This window comes from Charadrius vociferus, unplaced genomic scaffold (genome assembly GCF_000708025.1).
Source record: "Charadrius vociferus isolate BGI_N301 unplaced genomic scaffold, ASM70802v2 scaffold125, whole genome shotgun sequence".
In the NCBI taxonomy this organism is placed as follows: domain Eukaryota; kingdom Metazoa; phylum Chordata; class Aves; order Charadriiformes; family Charadriidae; genus Charadrius; species Charadrius vociferus.
In genome coordinates, this window is record NW_009649036.1 from 1,187,524 (window position 1) to 1,203,174 (window position 15,651).

Here is a 15,651-nt window from a genome sequence, read left to right on the forward strand (position 1 = left end):
GGGGGGGCGGTGTGGCGGACCGCTGAGGGGGGGATGCCCCAGGCCCGAGGGCGGCGAATAGCTTTACCATATCCAGAAACAAACTGTCGGTAGGAATGGAAACCCATGCAAGATTTATACGCGTGTATGAATTTGCTTTTAAATGCCATATTAAGGCTTTCAAATGAAGGAAGTGTATCTACCAGACATCTCCGTGTGAGCAGGAGGCCAAAGCCTCTAACAAACAGATGATAAACATCATCGGCATGGGTTTTGTTCCAACTTCGGTGGCCCTACCCATGCGAACTGAGTTATAGTAGACTCAATGTTTGCAAACAACCAGTCCGTAACAAAATGCTTTAAAACTGATGTGAGAGCAGGCAATGAAAAAGGCACAAGAAGAACGTTCTTTTCCTTAAATGAAGGGGTCTGGCAGTGTTTCATACACTCAAGAACTAGATAACTGCCTTGTATCACTAGGTATCATGAGCGATCCTCACAAACCAACCCAAACTACTGCAGCATAACTTCTCTCTGATGGTCATTTAGTGGTAAGGAAAATAAGGCTTATGAAAAGACATCACAGCGCAATTTCTCTGTCAGATAGTATTAATGCTCTGTTGTGTGAGAAAAAATAGAGAAACGAACTGAGAATGCGTCCAGGAGAACAAAGATAAATTTCCTGAAGCAAGAAGCCTCATTATGAATAGCATTACATTCACATACAAAATGGATTGGTTTTTATTTTCTCCAGATGTAAATAAAGGAAATGGGACAAGGTAAAAAATCAATGCCGACACAATCTTCAGGAGTATCCTTTCTTTAAATAAATTCCCAGTTTTATTAGCACGTAAGTGGTTTCAGCAAGTTGCTATAAAAACACTGTCTTGCTGGAAAGTGGTGCTGGCTTCTGTCAATCATGCCTTCTGTGTACAGGCAGTAAAACTGACTGGCATGTTATTCTTTCAGGCTGAATAGAAGGAGGTAAGATCGGGTTCGGATTAAGGTTGCCAGAGACAATGGAAATCAATGCTCATGTGCAGAATCTGCTTGCGAGGCCCAGCAGGTTGAGGCTTTCCCAGGTAATTGGTGGCAAATGCATTTGCTGAGGCACAGAGCTGTGTGGAAGGCTGTCTTGAAAACTGTTAGCAAAAAACCTTCCTGTTCCTGTAGCTTTTTACAGTTTTCAACAAAAGCAGGTTCTACATACATTCTTCATAAATGCACAGGATTAGACTGAAGAATACACCTGATTTGTATTTTTCAGTTCTCCTTTGAGTAGAAGTGATCCATGTATCAGTTACATCTTATTGGTTAAAAAGAGTACTTTCTGCATGGGTGATTTTTCATCAATCTTAAGTCAAGTGTATTCTTATACTGTACACTGTGATGGACATACAGACTATCTTCCAGTGAGAAAGAGAGTTGAAGCTTTGAAAGGGGCTGTAGGAAAGACACCCTGTATGACGTGCATGTGCTGAATGGGCCTGACAGCGTAACTGTGAGCATTGTTTTTCTAACAGAGGGCACAGCAAAACATAAAACACCAACTGAAGCTCATTTCTGGCAGACTGTATTGCTCCAAGAGGCTTTTCCTGTGGTGCAGAGTTAGAAGATGCATCTTCCCACTGACAGTAGGCTGCTGCGAGTCACTACTGTGTTCTGTCATTTCTGTTTTCCTCTCTTGTCTGGAACCTGTGATTACTGATTTCCTTGTATGAAAAGTCCTGTACCTTCCAAAATTTCAGCCATTGGTGCTAAAAGAAATTAAAAGACTGATTTGGCTGAAAACAGAAAATTCTGTCAGAGCTACCTAAAATGTCAACATTTCAGTGTAATCTGATAAGCATGACTTATTAATATCTGCAGGTTTAACTATCTGTGATAGTTATCAAGTTATTTTAATACTGTTAATTTAATTCGGGAAGTGTTTATTTTATTTCAGCATATTTGGGAAGAGAATGCTTCTTTTTCATTTAATTTGGTGTACTTCCCCTTTTTACGTAGCTTCCTAAAAATACTTTTGCAGACCTTCTGTTTTAACTATGTTGCTGATTACATCTGCATAAAAAATGCCTTTTGAGACATATTTTCTATTTCACAAAGAAACTACAATATGTATTTATATGTATATGTATGTTATTATACCAAAACAAATTGCACCCCTGTATCCTTTGCCATTACCTTTTATCATGCTTGGTAAGACTACTCAAGCCTTTTGTATCTCTGAAAGTGAAAATCATGTGCTTCTTTTGGCTTGCTTTATAAAAATGAGATGTTTCAATTCCAGTGTAAACACAAGTGCATGTAGTAGCTGTATAGCGGAGATACTGTTGTTGGTCAAACCTACAACAGCATGAATACCTCCCATGCCATTGACAACACACACCTGATCTCTAGGATAATTATAAGTTTCCTGGAAATGATAAAGCTGAAAGTTGTTTTGCAGATAATGTCAGTCTTATATTTGCATTTTTTTCCTTGGAGAATATTTCTGAGCATAATTTGTCATAGTTGCAGTAAAATGCTCTGGTTTTATCAGATTTGCTTGGAAAAGAAAGATAGTAGGAAATCTCAGCCAAATAATGTACAGTTGTATAAGATCAAATGGCTCCTTGAAACTGTATAGATGTCCATAAAAGCAAGAAATCAGAGCAGGGAAAAACAACAACAACAACAAAACCCCCACTTAAAGTGAAATTACTGATATAGTCTCGGTACTGGCAGGAAAGGGAGATGCTCAGAATGTAATGTGTGCATTTGTGCTTCTAACATGACTGATACAAACATCCAGTCTAAACGGAGAGACACTAAATGCTATTCTGCCAAATGGCAATTGCAGGTAACATCAACCTATCCATGAAAAATACAGTGGGTGTATTTATCTAGAGTGAGATCAATACTTTGGGTTGCGTAAATCATGATAATTCAGATGATAATTCAGTAAGCACACGTTAAGAAATATCAATGTAGAAAAAAGGTGCGGTCTGCTCCAAAAAGAAAGATGACTATTGAGGTTCTGAAGATGAAGAATAAAGATGAACAGCAAAGCATATGAACCTGAAGAGAAAAGAACAAATAATTCAGAAAGAATCTTTACCCGGAGGGGCTTTTCTGAACAGGTTTTATCCACTCACTCATGCCTGAGAGCCTCCGTGCCCCCATGGGGATGTACTTGACAGGTTCATTAATGTGCTTGGAGGCTTTGTGCAGCATGAAATTTGTTTCTAATTTGTAGAAACAAGTAAAACATAGAATCTGATTTCTAGCTAAGAAATGACACCAGCAAGGGACAACTGTTATTTTTTCTTGTAAAGAAAAAAGTGATAATTTTTTAAAAGTTCAGTTCTCCACATTGAAGAATTGTCTTTAAACGTGATTCCCCGCCCGAGATAAGCAGTTCTGAATCCTTTGACACTTTGCATTATCTTTTTCATACATACACAGTGCCACATGTGGCAGTGCCGAATACCATCCCCATGCCATCCTGGTAGCTCCCCTCACTGACAAGCAGCGTCCTGGATGCGTGCTCAGAACAGCGAGCAGCATGCTGCTCTGCCATTCATCCACCCCCTGCTCTTGGCGTTTTCACTTGCAAGAGCAAAGGCTCTGTTTGGACTCCAAATATTCTGTTCAGTGTTTCTTCTTCCCTTGCTCACCCTGAATGGACATCCCTCAAACCCTTTCGTAAAGGAACACTGGGGTGAAAACATGAGCCAAACTGAGGGCAAGGCAGAGTGAGGCATGGATGCATCAGCACGCTCAGAGCAAGCTCCAAGAAAGAGAGCTGATGGAGATCTGAGGGGAAAAAAAAAAAAGAAAAAGGAAGAAGGACTCAAAAGAGGCAGTTGGGTAAATGCTTTATTAATTTATTGCAATTCTGCCATTCCCTAGGAAAAGAAGAAAAGGAGAGGGAATAATGATGTTGGCTAAGAATGATGAGGAAGTAAAACTTTTCCTCGGTTTCTCCCCCTCTCTATTTTAAGTTCTTGGTCTCATATTCATACCTAAAATTTTTCTCCAGTTTTGGAAAATTTGGCCATTACCTTGAATACACTTGACTGATTAGTGTATGTTTTTAAAGCCACCCATCTAAGTCACTGCAGTTCTTGCTGTATTAATGATTAAGCTATAGTAATTACGACAATAATTCCTGTGTTGTCTGACAGTGTTACTCAAAATGATGTGTGGATGTGCCATATTTCTTATAGAAAATAAAACATCTTAGATGCAAAATATGTACATGAGGCAAATGCTGTCATCCACAAGAATGCCTTTTGTCAGAATGGCGTAGCTTCAGTCCAGGTATTCCCTTGACTGACTGTGACTATTTTCACACACCATTTCATTTCCCGTGGGCCTTTAATGTGAATTTGAATTACTCACAATTTGCAGAAAAGACCATAAAGACAGTATCTGTTGCACTACTTATTTTGGGGCAGAAATGCAGGGTATAACAGCAAGATTCCTCAGGAATGTAAGATATGGAAATTTCTCTTTGTTGACACGTCGGAGCAAATCAATTGGCATCCTGTGGAAACTACGCAGAGTCTCAAAGCAATGAGGAAGAGACAAATGGTGTTGTAACTCTTGTCACCGTTAATCCACGATCCGACTCTTCAGCCCTGTGGAGGTGGCCCTGCGAGTAGCCCTGCACCAGGGGGTTTGGCTGCTGGGGCTCAGGGCCAGTGCGAGGAGGCCCCAGAAGAAGATGCACAATGTGGATTGTTGGGTGCTCAGCTGCTACAAATGCAAGGTCATGGCTTTGCGGAGCATTTGGCTGCATTCCAGCAGGTGGTCTGAAGGTTTCATCTATAAGGATTAGTCCTCCTGGTTGGCAACCAAGGTCAAATCAAAAGAGGCTACTGAGAGAATGAATATGTTACAAAGGCATCTACTTTGTTTTGTACTTATATTAACAGCGAGAAATGAGCAAGAGGAATAAAAAAAATCACCAGTGAGAAGAAATGTGCTATGAATAGCATTTCTGAAGCTTGCATGGACAATCTGAATGGCTGGAATATAAAAATAATGGTATGATCTATTTAACAAGCATAAAGGTAGCAGAAAAATACAGACAGGACCCTATAATTTGTTTTGAAGACACTGTAACTTGTATCAAAATTACTACCAACTCAGACACAGAGAACCTTGAATGCATCATTTTAACTTGCAAAACCCAAGAAAGGGACATTGCTGGGGGTCAATAAAAGACAAACACTCAAACCGGAAAATGAGTTTGAACATCTTCATAGAAACTTGTCTGTATTCTGCCCTTACAGGAGAAGAAGAAGTCATCTACTTAGAAATTCTGTTTTCGAGGAGCTGGAGACCAGATATGAACTATCAGCTGAATTTCAGGAGTGCCTCATGTTTCATTTCTTAAAACAAACAGTAGAGCACAGCATGAGGCAATCCTATCTTTGGATTTAATGCTTAAAAATAATCATGGCATTGGAGATGGTTTCCTAGGCATCAGGGACATAAAAATGGGCAGAAAAAAGAACATTACAGGTTAGTAGTAGCTAATAAGCTGATTTCACAAAGGAACAAAACTTTTTGCTTACAAAGTGGAAATCATAATTGGGACTCTTCTAAGAAGAGCTTGTAAAGATAGAAAAATCACAATTCCATAATTTAAAAAAGAAACATAAAGAGGTAACTTTCCCTAAATGCCCTACCTGGATGAGCAGGAGCAGAAATTAATTTTTAAAAAAGAGAGGGAAGACAGGGGAAGCAGAAAGCAGTTAGTAGTCATTTAAGATAATGACAGGCAGAATATGAGCAGGGCAGCCAAACAGTAGAGGGTAAACCCACTTCTGATGAAGTTAGATTTTAAAACGTCATAGTTACAAATGTCAACACCTCCCTCCCCCAAAAGTCTATTTACTAGATATGTGCTATAACAGTGTTAAGAATGAAAAAAAAAAAAATTAAAAAAGGAGAAGTGCGCATTTTAAAGACATGCTGGCAGACCAGGGAAATTCCAGAGGAAGGCAGAACTGGTAAGATTTTGTCAAAATTTAAAAAGTGAAAATGGGACCCATGCAATCATACACTACCTAGACTAGGATCAGTCCCTGGTGAGCCTTGCTTAGACATATCATGCCAATGTTTTCAAATACAAATGGCCAGTGCAGCTACTGGCAGGTCTGTATTTATTTCATGGGATGTGTAAAGGATAAAACTTTGCATCAGAGTAACTTGCTGCTGCGTGGTGCAGCAGAAGATGGGGAAGTCTGTAGGTTCTCTCAGACTCTGCTCTGAGGGAGAGCGATGTGTGAGCTGATCCCCAGTGAGATCTTGCGGTGTGCTGACCACGGGTCAGTCACGGCAGTAATAATAGAAGGAAGGTTTTGTACTTCCTGGCTGATCAGCCAGTAAATTCTCCAAGAGGTCCCATAGTGGGAACAGGAACATGGAAAAGGAAGCATGGGTGCTAACAGAGTTCCTCAGGGACATCCTGAAGCCCACCTGTTTCAGGGCTACTGAGCTGCAGTTAAGCAATGGTAATTGCACGGGTGAGGAAAGGAATGACCTTCTCTGAGCAAAACCAGTCTGCTCTGGGTCATGGAAAGCTTACTTAATCAACTGTGCATCTTCATCAAAATTATCGTGTATATAACAGCAACCAGCCAGTTCCCAGACCGACTCTTTGGTAATGATAATTGCCTATTGCGCATAGGCTTGTACGGATTTCTGTACACGCACGGTCCTTGACTCACCCATCCTCACTGTGGTATTCATACCTTCAGCTGTGGGGAGGAGCAGATGATGACAAGAAGAATTACTTAATTATGGAAAAGAACAGCTAACAATTAAATGAAGCATCCAAATGTTATGTGCGCCAGTCAACAAAGTCAAATGGGAAAACAGGTCTCATCAGAGAAACCTGAGATCCGATTACAGGCTTCGCTGTTAGAAGATAATGTCATAGCTGTACTAATTATTTAAGGTGCTTGACGTAGCACCACATGTTAACAATCAGAAAAAAATTACATTATAGTGCAATAAAGCACAGATTCAGAGCATCAAGAGCCGGATAAGTGGTTCTAAGTATCTGTCAGTGAGACAATTGTCTTTGAAAACTGATGTTTCCTTTGGGGCTCCTTTGGTTTCCTAAATGGCCTGGAAAGTAAATATAAAATTAGTGCTGATCAAATGAAGTAATGTGGCACTGTCAGTGGAATAAACAGTGATAAGAATAAGGCAGCCAGCAAGAACTGTATGAGAAACTACCCCCCGAAAAGTAGGAACATTATAAAGGGTATAAAAGTGATAACTCTTAAGCAACACAAAGAATATGAGAGTCAAAATCTAATAAGTATCTTCTCATATGACTGCAGCAAAAGGGCTGAGGTAATTCCTGGACATGAAATAAGGAAGTAGCGAAGAAATGGTTTTATTTCAGTGTATAGCATTGATAAAACTGCTACTGGAATTTGGCACATAGTTTAAAAAAAGGGCAGAGAGCAGGAAAGGGCTCGCATTGGTCAGCTCATTAATCCTGTAGCACGGGCAGGCACAAGGAAAGAACTAATAGCAGGAATCCAAAGCTGGACAAATTCAGATTCAAAATGAAACACAAGTTTTAAAACAAAGACAAACTACAAAGTGAAGCAAATGATTCCTCATCTTCTGGCAGCTTTGTGTGAGGGTTGATGGGGAGCCTGATGGCATGACTTTGGCTGGATACAGATTGTATTTCAGGCAGTCACCAGGCCCAGTTCATGGGAGACTGACAATTTCTGCCAGCTGTGAAACTTAATTTTAAAATAATTTAATTTATTTTTTCAATATTGTAGGCATATTTATTGCTGAAACAAAGATAGTCAGGAATATTAATGGCCCAAATGAGAACAACATTTCACTGAAATGTAGTGTATTCATCTCAGACTTCTAAAATTTGGAGGAAAACTTGCATTCTAAATATATGCCTCATGGGACTAAGTGGAGCAGTCATAGGACTCCATTGTAGGGTTTATCCTAAAGCAGCCCTCAAAAGAAGATAAAAACAGATAAGCTGTTTTTAATAATATTCAATCCTTACCATTGATACAAAATGTATTGCTGCACTCTTAAAATACATTTATTTTATAGATTTTTTTCCTTTGCAAATTGTTCCTTAAAGTGCTTTGCAGTATAGATACTGGCAATGAGCAAGTAAACAAATAAACAGCAACAATTACATGCTCGATTGTCACTCCCGTTCAGTCCTGTGACTGGACAGCAGGATTATCATATAAACTCTTAAAGAAAGGCTTCCATTTCAACTGACTGAACAAATAAAATAGAATCAGCCATCTTTTTCTTTTCCCTCATCATTTCTTCCCTTAGAAATTTCTAATTTAAAGCCAGTTCTTCTTTTAATTATACTAAGTAGCCCGGTTTCAAAAGAGTCACATGGACACAAGAGGAAAAAAAGTATAGTTTATCAAGGGCATTTGCATATTACTGTCAGAAGAGCACATCCCATAAAAAGCAATCATCATCTTACTGCTTTGACCAGTTAAGTATTTTCTTTTACAGTGCAAAACCTCTTGCTGTCAGAAATGGAGAGCTGTAATGGTAGAAATATTGGTCTCATTTTCTGTCTAGAAAAAATGCTTAAGTACAGCTCCTGCCCGCAAGCCTGAAGCAGCTGATTCTCCAGGGCAGTATGAGGCACTGGGGGAGATGTACCATCATTTCAGTTCTGCAGGAAACAGGAAACCTCCTGTGCTAAGTGAGGAGGTGCTTAACATGAGCAGCCCCGCTGCGTTCCAGGTTGCCTGATGAGATTAAGATTACATTTTTGAGAAGCACGTTGTAACAAATGCCAGCACTGCTGTGCTTCTGGCCAAAATCCTCCACCTCCCCGTGAATGAGAGCACGACACCAAGTTGCTTCTGCATCGTAGCCCAGAGGAGGCTGCCCGCCCGCGGTGGGTTAGGCAGCCTCTGGAGAGTGAGCACAGCAGTGTATGTGCACTCTGTGCATGTGTATATGGAAAGATATGTATGTATATGTCATTTTCTATTATATGTGTGTATGTTGTGTATATAAAAGGTGAGATTAAAGGTAAGATTAAGCTCATTATAGTCATTCAAATAACAACATATGTTGTTCCAGTGGGATGTTCCAGTGGGAGACCCTTTGGAAAGCCATAGAATCATAGAATCATTTAGGTTGGAAAAGATCTTTAAGATCATCCAGTGCAACCTAACACTGCCAAGTTACCATGAAACCATGTGCCTAAGCAGCACATCTGCACAAGCCTTTTAAATACCTGCAGGAATGGTGACACAACCACTTCCCTGGGCAGCCTATTCCAATGCTTGACAACCCTTTCCGTGAAGAAATTATTCCTAACATCCAATCTAAACGTGCCCTGGCACAACTTCAGACTGTTTCCTCTTGTCCTATGGCTTGTTACTTGGGGGGAGACACCAACCCCCACCTTGCTACAACCTTCTTTCAGGTAGTTGTAGAGAGTGATTAGGTCTCCCCGCAGCCTCCTTCCAGGATCCTCACATTTCCATCATCTGAAGCTCTACCTGAATCTAAATGGAGGAGTAAAACAGTGTATGTAAGACATTAGTTATACGTACTTCAGAAAAAGAGACTAGTAAGCTTGTAAACAGCAGTTGTCCTGTGAACTACATTTTTTAAAATAAGTGAATCAATGGTTAGGGATTCTCTGCAGTGTTTTGGTAGGGTTTTTTTTCCCTTGTGGAGACACTGATGGCTACAAGACATATTGATGTGTTCATTATAAAAACACCCCAACACAGATTTATTAACAGGTTTCTAGCAAACAACAGCATTTGTCAACTAGACCGCCAAGATCCAGAAAAAAAAAAAAAACCAACCCAAAACAAACCCTCTGGGGGAAATCCGGTTTTCCGAGTCCTCTTTACAAGCACTTTTGTCCTGATTTGAATGACACAGGATTAATTTCTCTCTCAGTAATTTTACTTTTCAGTAAGGTCTCTTCTAATGCTTGGGAAAACTGCACTTTTAGAAGATTCTGGTGTCTGAATTTGTGAAAATATTTACTTTATAGCCAGCTATGGTATGTGGGTTTCAAGGTCTCAGTGTTTTTGAGCTTGCCAGGTTTGGGGAAAAGGAGGACCGAGACCCGGGCACTTGACCCAAGCTGGCCAACAGGATTATTTCATACAATGAACGTCACATTGAATATAAATGAGCAAGTTTGCTGAGTTCTCTCTCTCCCTTGATGGCTGTGATCCAGAGAACTTCTTGCCCCGGTGCCGGACCCCTGAGCCCTTCCCTTCCTCCCGAAGCCGTAGCGCTCGCAGTGTCTGACATTTGCTGTCCACTGTTGGGAGTGCACAGCTTCCGACTGATAGAATGGGCTGAGTATAATCCTTGTATATTTTATATTGGTATTGGGATCAATATTAGTTCTTTAGTATTATTAATTTTAATTATTTCAGCTTATTTGATTAAATCTGTTTATGTTTCAGCCCTCGGGTTCCCTTGTTTTTCCCCTATTCCCCTTCCCAGGTGGATAGGGGTCATCAGGTGATAGAATAATTGTCTAAACAACCATAAATTGTTGTGGGTTTTTCAAACTGTAACAACTTTGATTCAAAATACCATTGCATCCTTGGTTAATACATTTTTTCCGGGAGTACAGGGGTGGGAGCGTGATAAGGTTTACCAAACAGTACTTACTACTAATAAAAACATGAAGGGAGGGAAGGGGTGTGTGTTTATAACTCCAGTTATTAGTTGTGAATTGACTGAAAGGACTTTTTCCTTACTGCCAATGCCTGTCTCCAGCGATGCAAGAAGCCCCGGCTCAGGCAGGGGGAGGCAGGATGCGCGAGTCAGCTTTTCTGCTCCCCAGCCCACCATGCTCAGTGGGAGTCCCGTTTGCCCAGTTCAAGAAGTATTGCCGGCAGAGAAGGAGGCTTTGTTTGCTGCAAGCCAGAGGGATGTGGAGCATGTGTTACTCACTTTGAACTACATGCTGCTTCTTCAGAATGAAAGTTCCTATCAGGATTGCATTCAAATCCGGAATTTTCTCACAGAGTAACCTTTGCTGACTGAGCAGAATAGCTTCACCTAGCAAGGCACAGAAATCGTGGCTAGTGTGATTAATACTAATAATTAATAATAAAACTATTTTATTCTTGATGTTTTGTAATCAAGCTGGTTGTTTCAACTTGTTCATTCATTTAAAACGTGCATGACAGTTTGAACAAAAGCTGAAGAGAGTCTGTAACAATGAACGGTGCCTGAGCTTGGTTTGTGTTGGCTGTTCTGCGTCTTCTTGTCTCACGTAACAGCAAAGGTTAGTTTAAATGGTGGCACTTTCTCATCTGCCTTGTCCTTTCCACATGACGACAACTGCAAGGGGAATGCTGTGAATCTCCAAGGGTGACAGGCATAAGGAGAGGTTCAGTCATCTCTGCCTTTCAGGTGGTGAAAGCTTGATAGTTTTAAAATGCTATAGGAGGCACCTCTGTGCTCCCAGCTCTGTCAAGTCTTACTTCTTGACTCCTGAGCTCCCCAGATGTGCAGCAGGGACCAAAGTAATGATACAAACTCCAAAGCTTCAGGAAATTCAGCCTCTAACTAAGGTGAGTTAAGAAACGTCCACTACATGCAGGTCAGCTCCAAATTGTCAATGCCAATTCTCTTACTTCAGGTTGATTCTTCCTTCGAGGCATCTAGCACTGGCCAGTTTCCAGGTGGGATGCTGAGACTCCTGCTCTGATTTGATGGTACATTTGATGGTTCCTAGAAAAGCTGATGTCTCGACATGCATTTGACGACGGAACAATACAAGATCCAGGAACGTAGAGAAAGGAAACAGAGTACTTTCACATGGCTGGGTCAGGGGAATTACAGGAAACAGTCTAGTGCCTTGAAGCCTCAGGGTCCATTTTGATGGCTCCCTACTTTCATACAGGACACCTGCTGCTACAGCTAAAGCAAGACATGGGAGGAGCTGGAGAACAATCCTATTTCAATGGAGGTATTCTAGAAAAAGGTCTGAAGTTATAGGGGATGATGAGTTTTCTACTTCTCTTTCCATTGAGCTGTATTGTGAACTCATCATAAAGGAAGGTTTGAGGGAAATCGTCTATCAGTGTAAACAGCTTGTTTAAAAAGTGAAGGCTGAAATTACCTGTCTATCTCAATTGACTTGTTCCATGGGGAAACATAAACCAGTTGCTGATGTACTTCAACAAAATGATATGGTCTCTCTGATGCTACAAGTGTGCTATAATATCACTCACTCTCCACACTTTGCCATGCGTTGTTCTGCGCACAACGATTTTCTCTGACCAAAGGTGGAATAGACCTTCCTGTCTTCAAGGCAGCAATGTCTGTACCTGCAGTGTGAGCGCCCTGGGGAGCAGCACTGCAGAGGAGGCATTGATGGTGAAGGTCGTGTGTCTGAACAGATCAGGAGCGAGAGCTGTAAAACAGGGTTTGCAAAACTGGAAGGTCATTTGCTTTTGGCATAGCAACAAAGGGGAAAAGTAGTTTAACGGAGCTTTTCAGGGAATGGCCTTTATTTTGTAAAAATGAGGTTAACTGGTGTCTAAAGGTTAGTATTGAAAAGAGGACAACTGATTCTTAGGTAATGCATTTCATTAAACATTCCCTGGCTGTTTGTAATCTTTGTTCTATACTTCTGTATAAAATATGGGAACTTCACCAGCACATAAAACAAGCAGACATCACCAAAGCATGGTGAAAGGAAGCTACAGTACAACCTCCAGTGCAGAAAAATTGAGGAGAAAGAAATGAACAACACTGTAAACTTTTAACTCACTGGAACACTCATGAATGAGACAAACTGTGGTAACCCAGCATGCAAGTCAACTAGAAGATAGTGCTAACCTCTGCTCTCTTCACTAAACTCCACAGGGTCTTTCATTGCCACAACCCATATATGTCATCAGTATCAGACACAGCCCTATAAGCAGCAGAATACAGCATTGAAGAACTTGGCTATCAAGGAACCATCCAAAATCTCATGATTTTGTATCATATCTACCTGGGTCCTCACATCAGTACAGCCAAATTGTCAGGTTACACCAGTCTGCCAGGTTACACCTTCTGCCTCCTCCCTCTGTGTCAATTATACAAGAGTGTCCTTGGTTGTGGGAGGCTATTCCATGTAAGAGAATACAGCGCTCATTTGTACAAATATGGGTGTATTCAGGTTGCCAACTTTGGGCTTCTCTTTTCAGATGCTGCGGCACCTGTGATAAAACCTATTTGCAACTAGAAGAGTGCAGATAATTCACAGAAGCAAACTAAAATTCTTGAGGCTCAGCAAGGTAGGAGGACTTCCCTTCTCCTCTTCCCGCTGAATACTTTGGTACTGTAGAACCAGAAGAGTGTAAGATGGGCAGAGTGAGTTCTCCCCTGGTGCCGCCAGTTCAGCCTGGTAGGAGAAGGCAACCCAGGCCTGCTGTCCCAGTCCTACCTCAGGAGTTGCTGTAATACGTCCAAACCATCCTCTCAGCATGCAGAATTAAATGGCAAGTCTCTCAGGACACAAAGCCACAGACCTGTAGCAATAATGGAAATACAGCTTAAATTCTTCCAGTGGTGTTATTGCAACATTAATACCATAGTAGAGCTCCGCTGAGGCAAACCACTTTGGAAATCCTGCTGGATTTAGTAATTCTGTGGTTTTATTAGGAAATCCCTTCTGCTCATCATCAAAGACCTGCAAGTTGTTTTGGGTCTGAATGCTTTAGGCTGCTTAGGTATTTTTGTGTCCAAATAAATTTTAAATGTATTAATGTCAGCAGATGAAGAAACTATGCGTATCTAATGGCAAATTCAAGACAAACAAATGCTTCCCTTGATAGCAAGCTGTGCTTCTCTCAATGGGCACCAGCTGATAACTCCGTTCTTTGTAAAAGAAAAATATTTTTCTTTTTTTCATGCAAAACAGAGGACAGGATGATCTAAGGTAGCAGGACAGAGGACATTTGCATAGCTGCATGAAAATAACAAGCTGATCAAAAAACCACGCAAGATTTGTGAAATGTTAAGGATAGGTCCTAGATTGCTGCTTATCATTAAATTTACTTTGCTGTTTGTTAGCCTGGTGATGTGATACCACACAGTGAAAGCGGGTGAACACAGCTAAGCCGTTCCACAGAGCTCTCCCACTGCCGGGCAAATCCCAGCGCTTCAAGAAGCAACACTGCAGAGACAACAGGTTTCTTGCTAAAGTAGCATAGCGTGAAAGGGACTTTCTGGTGTATGAGGGTACCAGTGTTTTCAGTGGAATATAAACCTGAAATTTTGATCAACTTAGTTGTTTAATTAGTTGATGAGACATTTTATAAGACCATATAATTGTGTATTCATGTCACTTGTCTGCCACGCGATTAGCGTGTGGTTAAATGGCTGTTACACATCAATAACCCCCACCAGTATTGATGGGAATATTGTCACTCACAAACGAGGCGCACCATTTTGAGAGTCGCTGCTTGTTCGGATATGTTTCTCGGCTCACGTGAGTGGTCAGTTCACAAAGTTCACAGACCATCAAGCCAAAACGTATTGTTGCCATCAACTAGTCTCACCTCCCATCTAATTTAATTAGGACGTCTTCCCTAACTAATCCTCATATGAATTAGAACTTATCTTTTAGACAAATGTTGAATCATGGTTTCAGTTTTCCATCTGTGTAATTATAGCCACTCTCTAAATTCCAATTTCACCTGGAGAACTTCTGGTTTGTTTTCAACGTGGATTGCTTTAGCACTACATAATTCGAAGAAGTTTTACTACACCCAGTTTTGGGGTGCGGGAATTTTAAATAGCTTATTCACGTTCATTTGTTTAACACTTCCTTTGAAGGCTACCAAAATGCTTTTTCTGACCCTAAAAATAAGTGCCAGGGTAGGCAGGATCTGAACTGATAGCAGTAATAATAAGTCATTTTGAATTTGTTACTTTATGTTTGACGATTAAGCACAACTCATCGAAGATAAAACCAATTAACTTAATCCTACAGCTGTGCATGCACTTAATGAACTTGACTCACATGAGCAGGGCCAGTCTGCTAGAGGTGATGGCGGGGAGCATGCTGACTGCAGTTCAGCGAGGCTGCTCAGGGTCTGCTTGACTTTAAACAACACTAGCGTGCCCTTCAATTAGATATTAGAATTAGATTAGATATCAGGAAGAAATTTTTCACTATGAGGATGGTGAGACACTGGATCAAATTGCCCACAGAAGTTGTGGAGGCCCCATTTCTGGAAGTGTTCAAGTCTAGGTTGGATGGGGCTTTGAGAGACCTGGTCTAGTGGGAGGTGTCCCTGCCCATGGCAGGGGGGTTGGAACTAGATGATCTTCAAGGTCGCTTCCAACCTAAACCATTCTATGATTCAATTACTAACACTTCAGTGGGACTATTCTTGTGCTTAAAATTAACTGTGTGCTTGAACATTTTGCTGGGTAGTATCTCACTGCTCTCTACTTAGTGGGGTGAAACAGTGATGAACTTGAGCTGCGCTGGAGTGCCTGATGCCACCAACCTTGGCAAAACAACAACAGCATTATTGACTGTGCCAAGATTTGTACAAACTCCATGGTGAAAAAAAAGCACAGGAAAATAACCCTGCTGAAAACTTTGATCAACCTGTGACGCTTCAAATTAAGACTGCCCTGGCGTAGTAA

At 40.9% G+C, this 15,651-nt stretch overlaps 1 protein-coding gene across 1 annotated transcript in view; it reads right to left on the reverse strand.

The window, feature by feature from the left end:
- The window catches only part of RAB21 (RAB21, member RAS oncogene family), a 27,750-nt gene extending 13,235 nt beyond the window's left edge, over positions 1-14,515 (reverse strand). The window contains exons 1-4 of the mRNA XM_009887826.1: positions 14,426-14,515; positions 12,234-12,393; positions 10,945-11,052; positions 4,577-4,809 (exon numbers count right to left, since the gene is read on the reverse strand). Coding sequence (XP_009886128.1) covers positions 4,577-4,809; positions 10,945-11,052; positions 12,234-12,393; positions 14,426-14,515 — 591 coding nt within the window. The remainder of the gene's footprint in view (positions 1-4,576; positions 4,810-10,944; positions 11,053-12,233; positions 12,394-14,425) is intronic.
- Between the last annotated feature and the right edge of the window lie 1,136 nt (positions 14,516-15,651).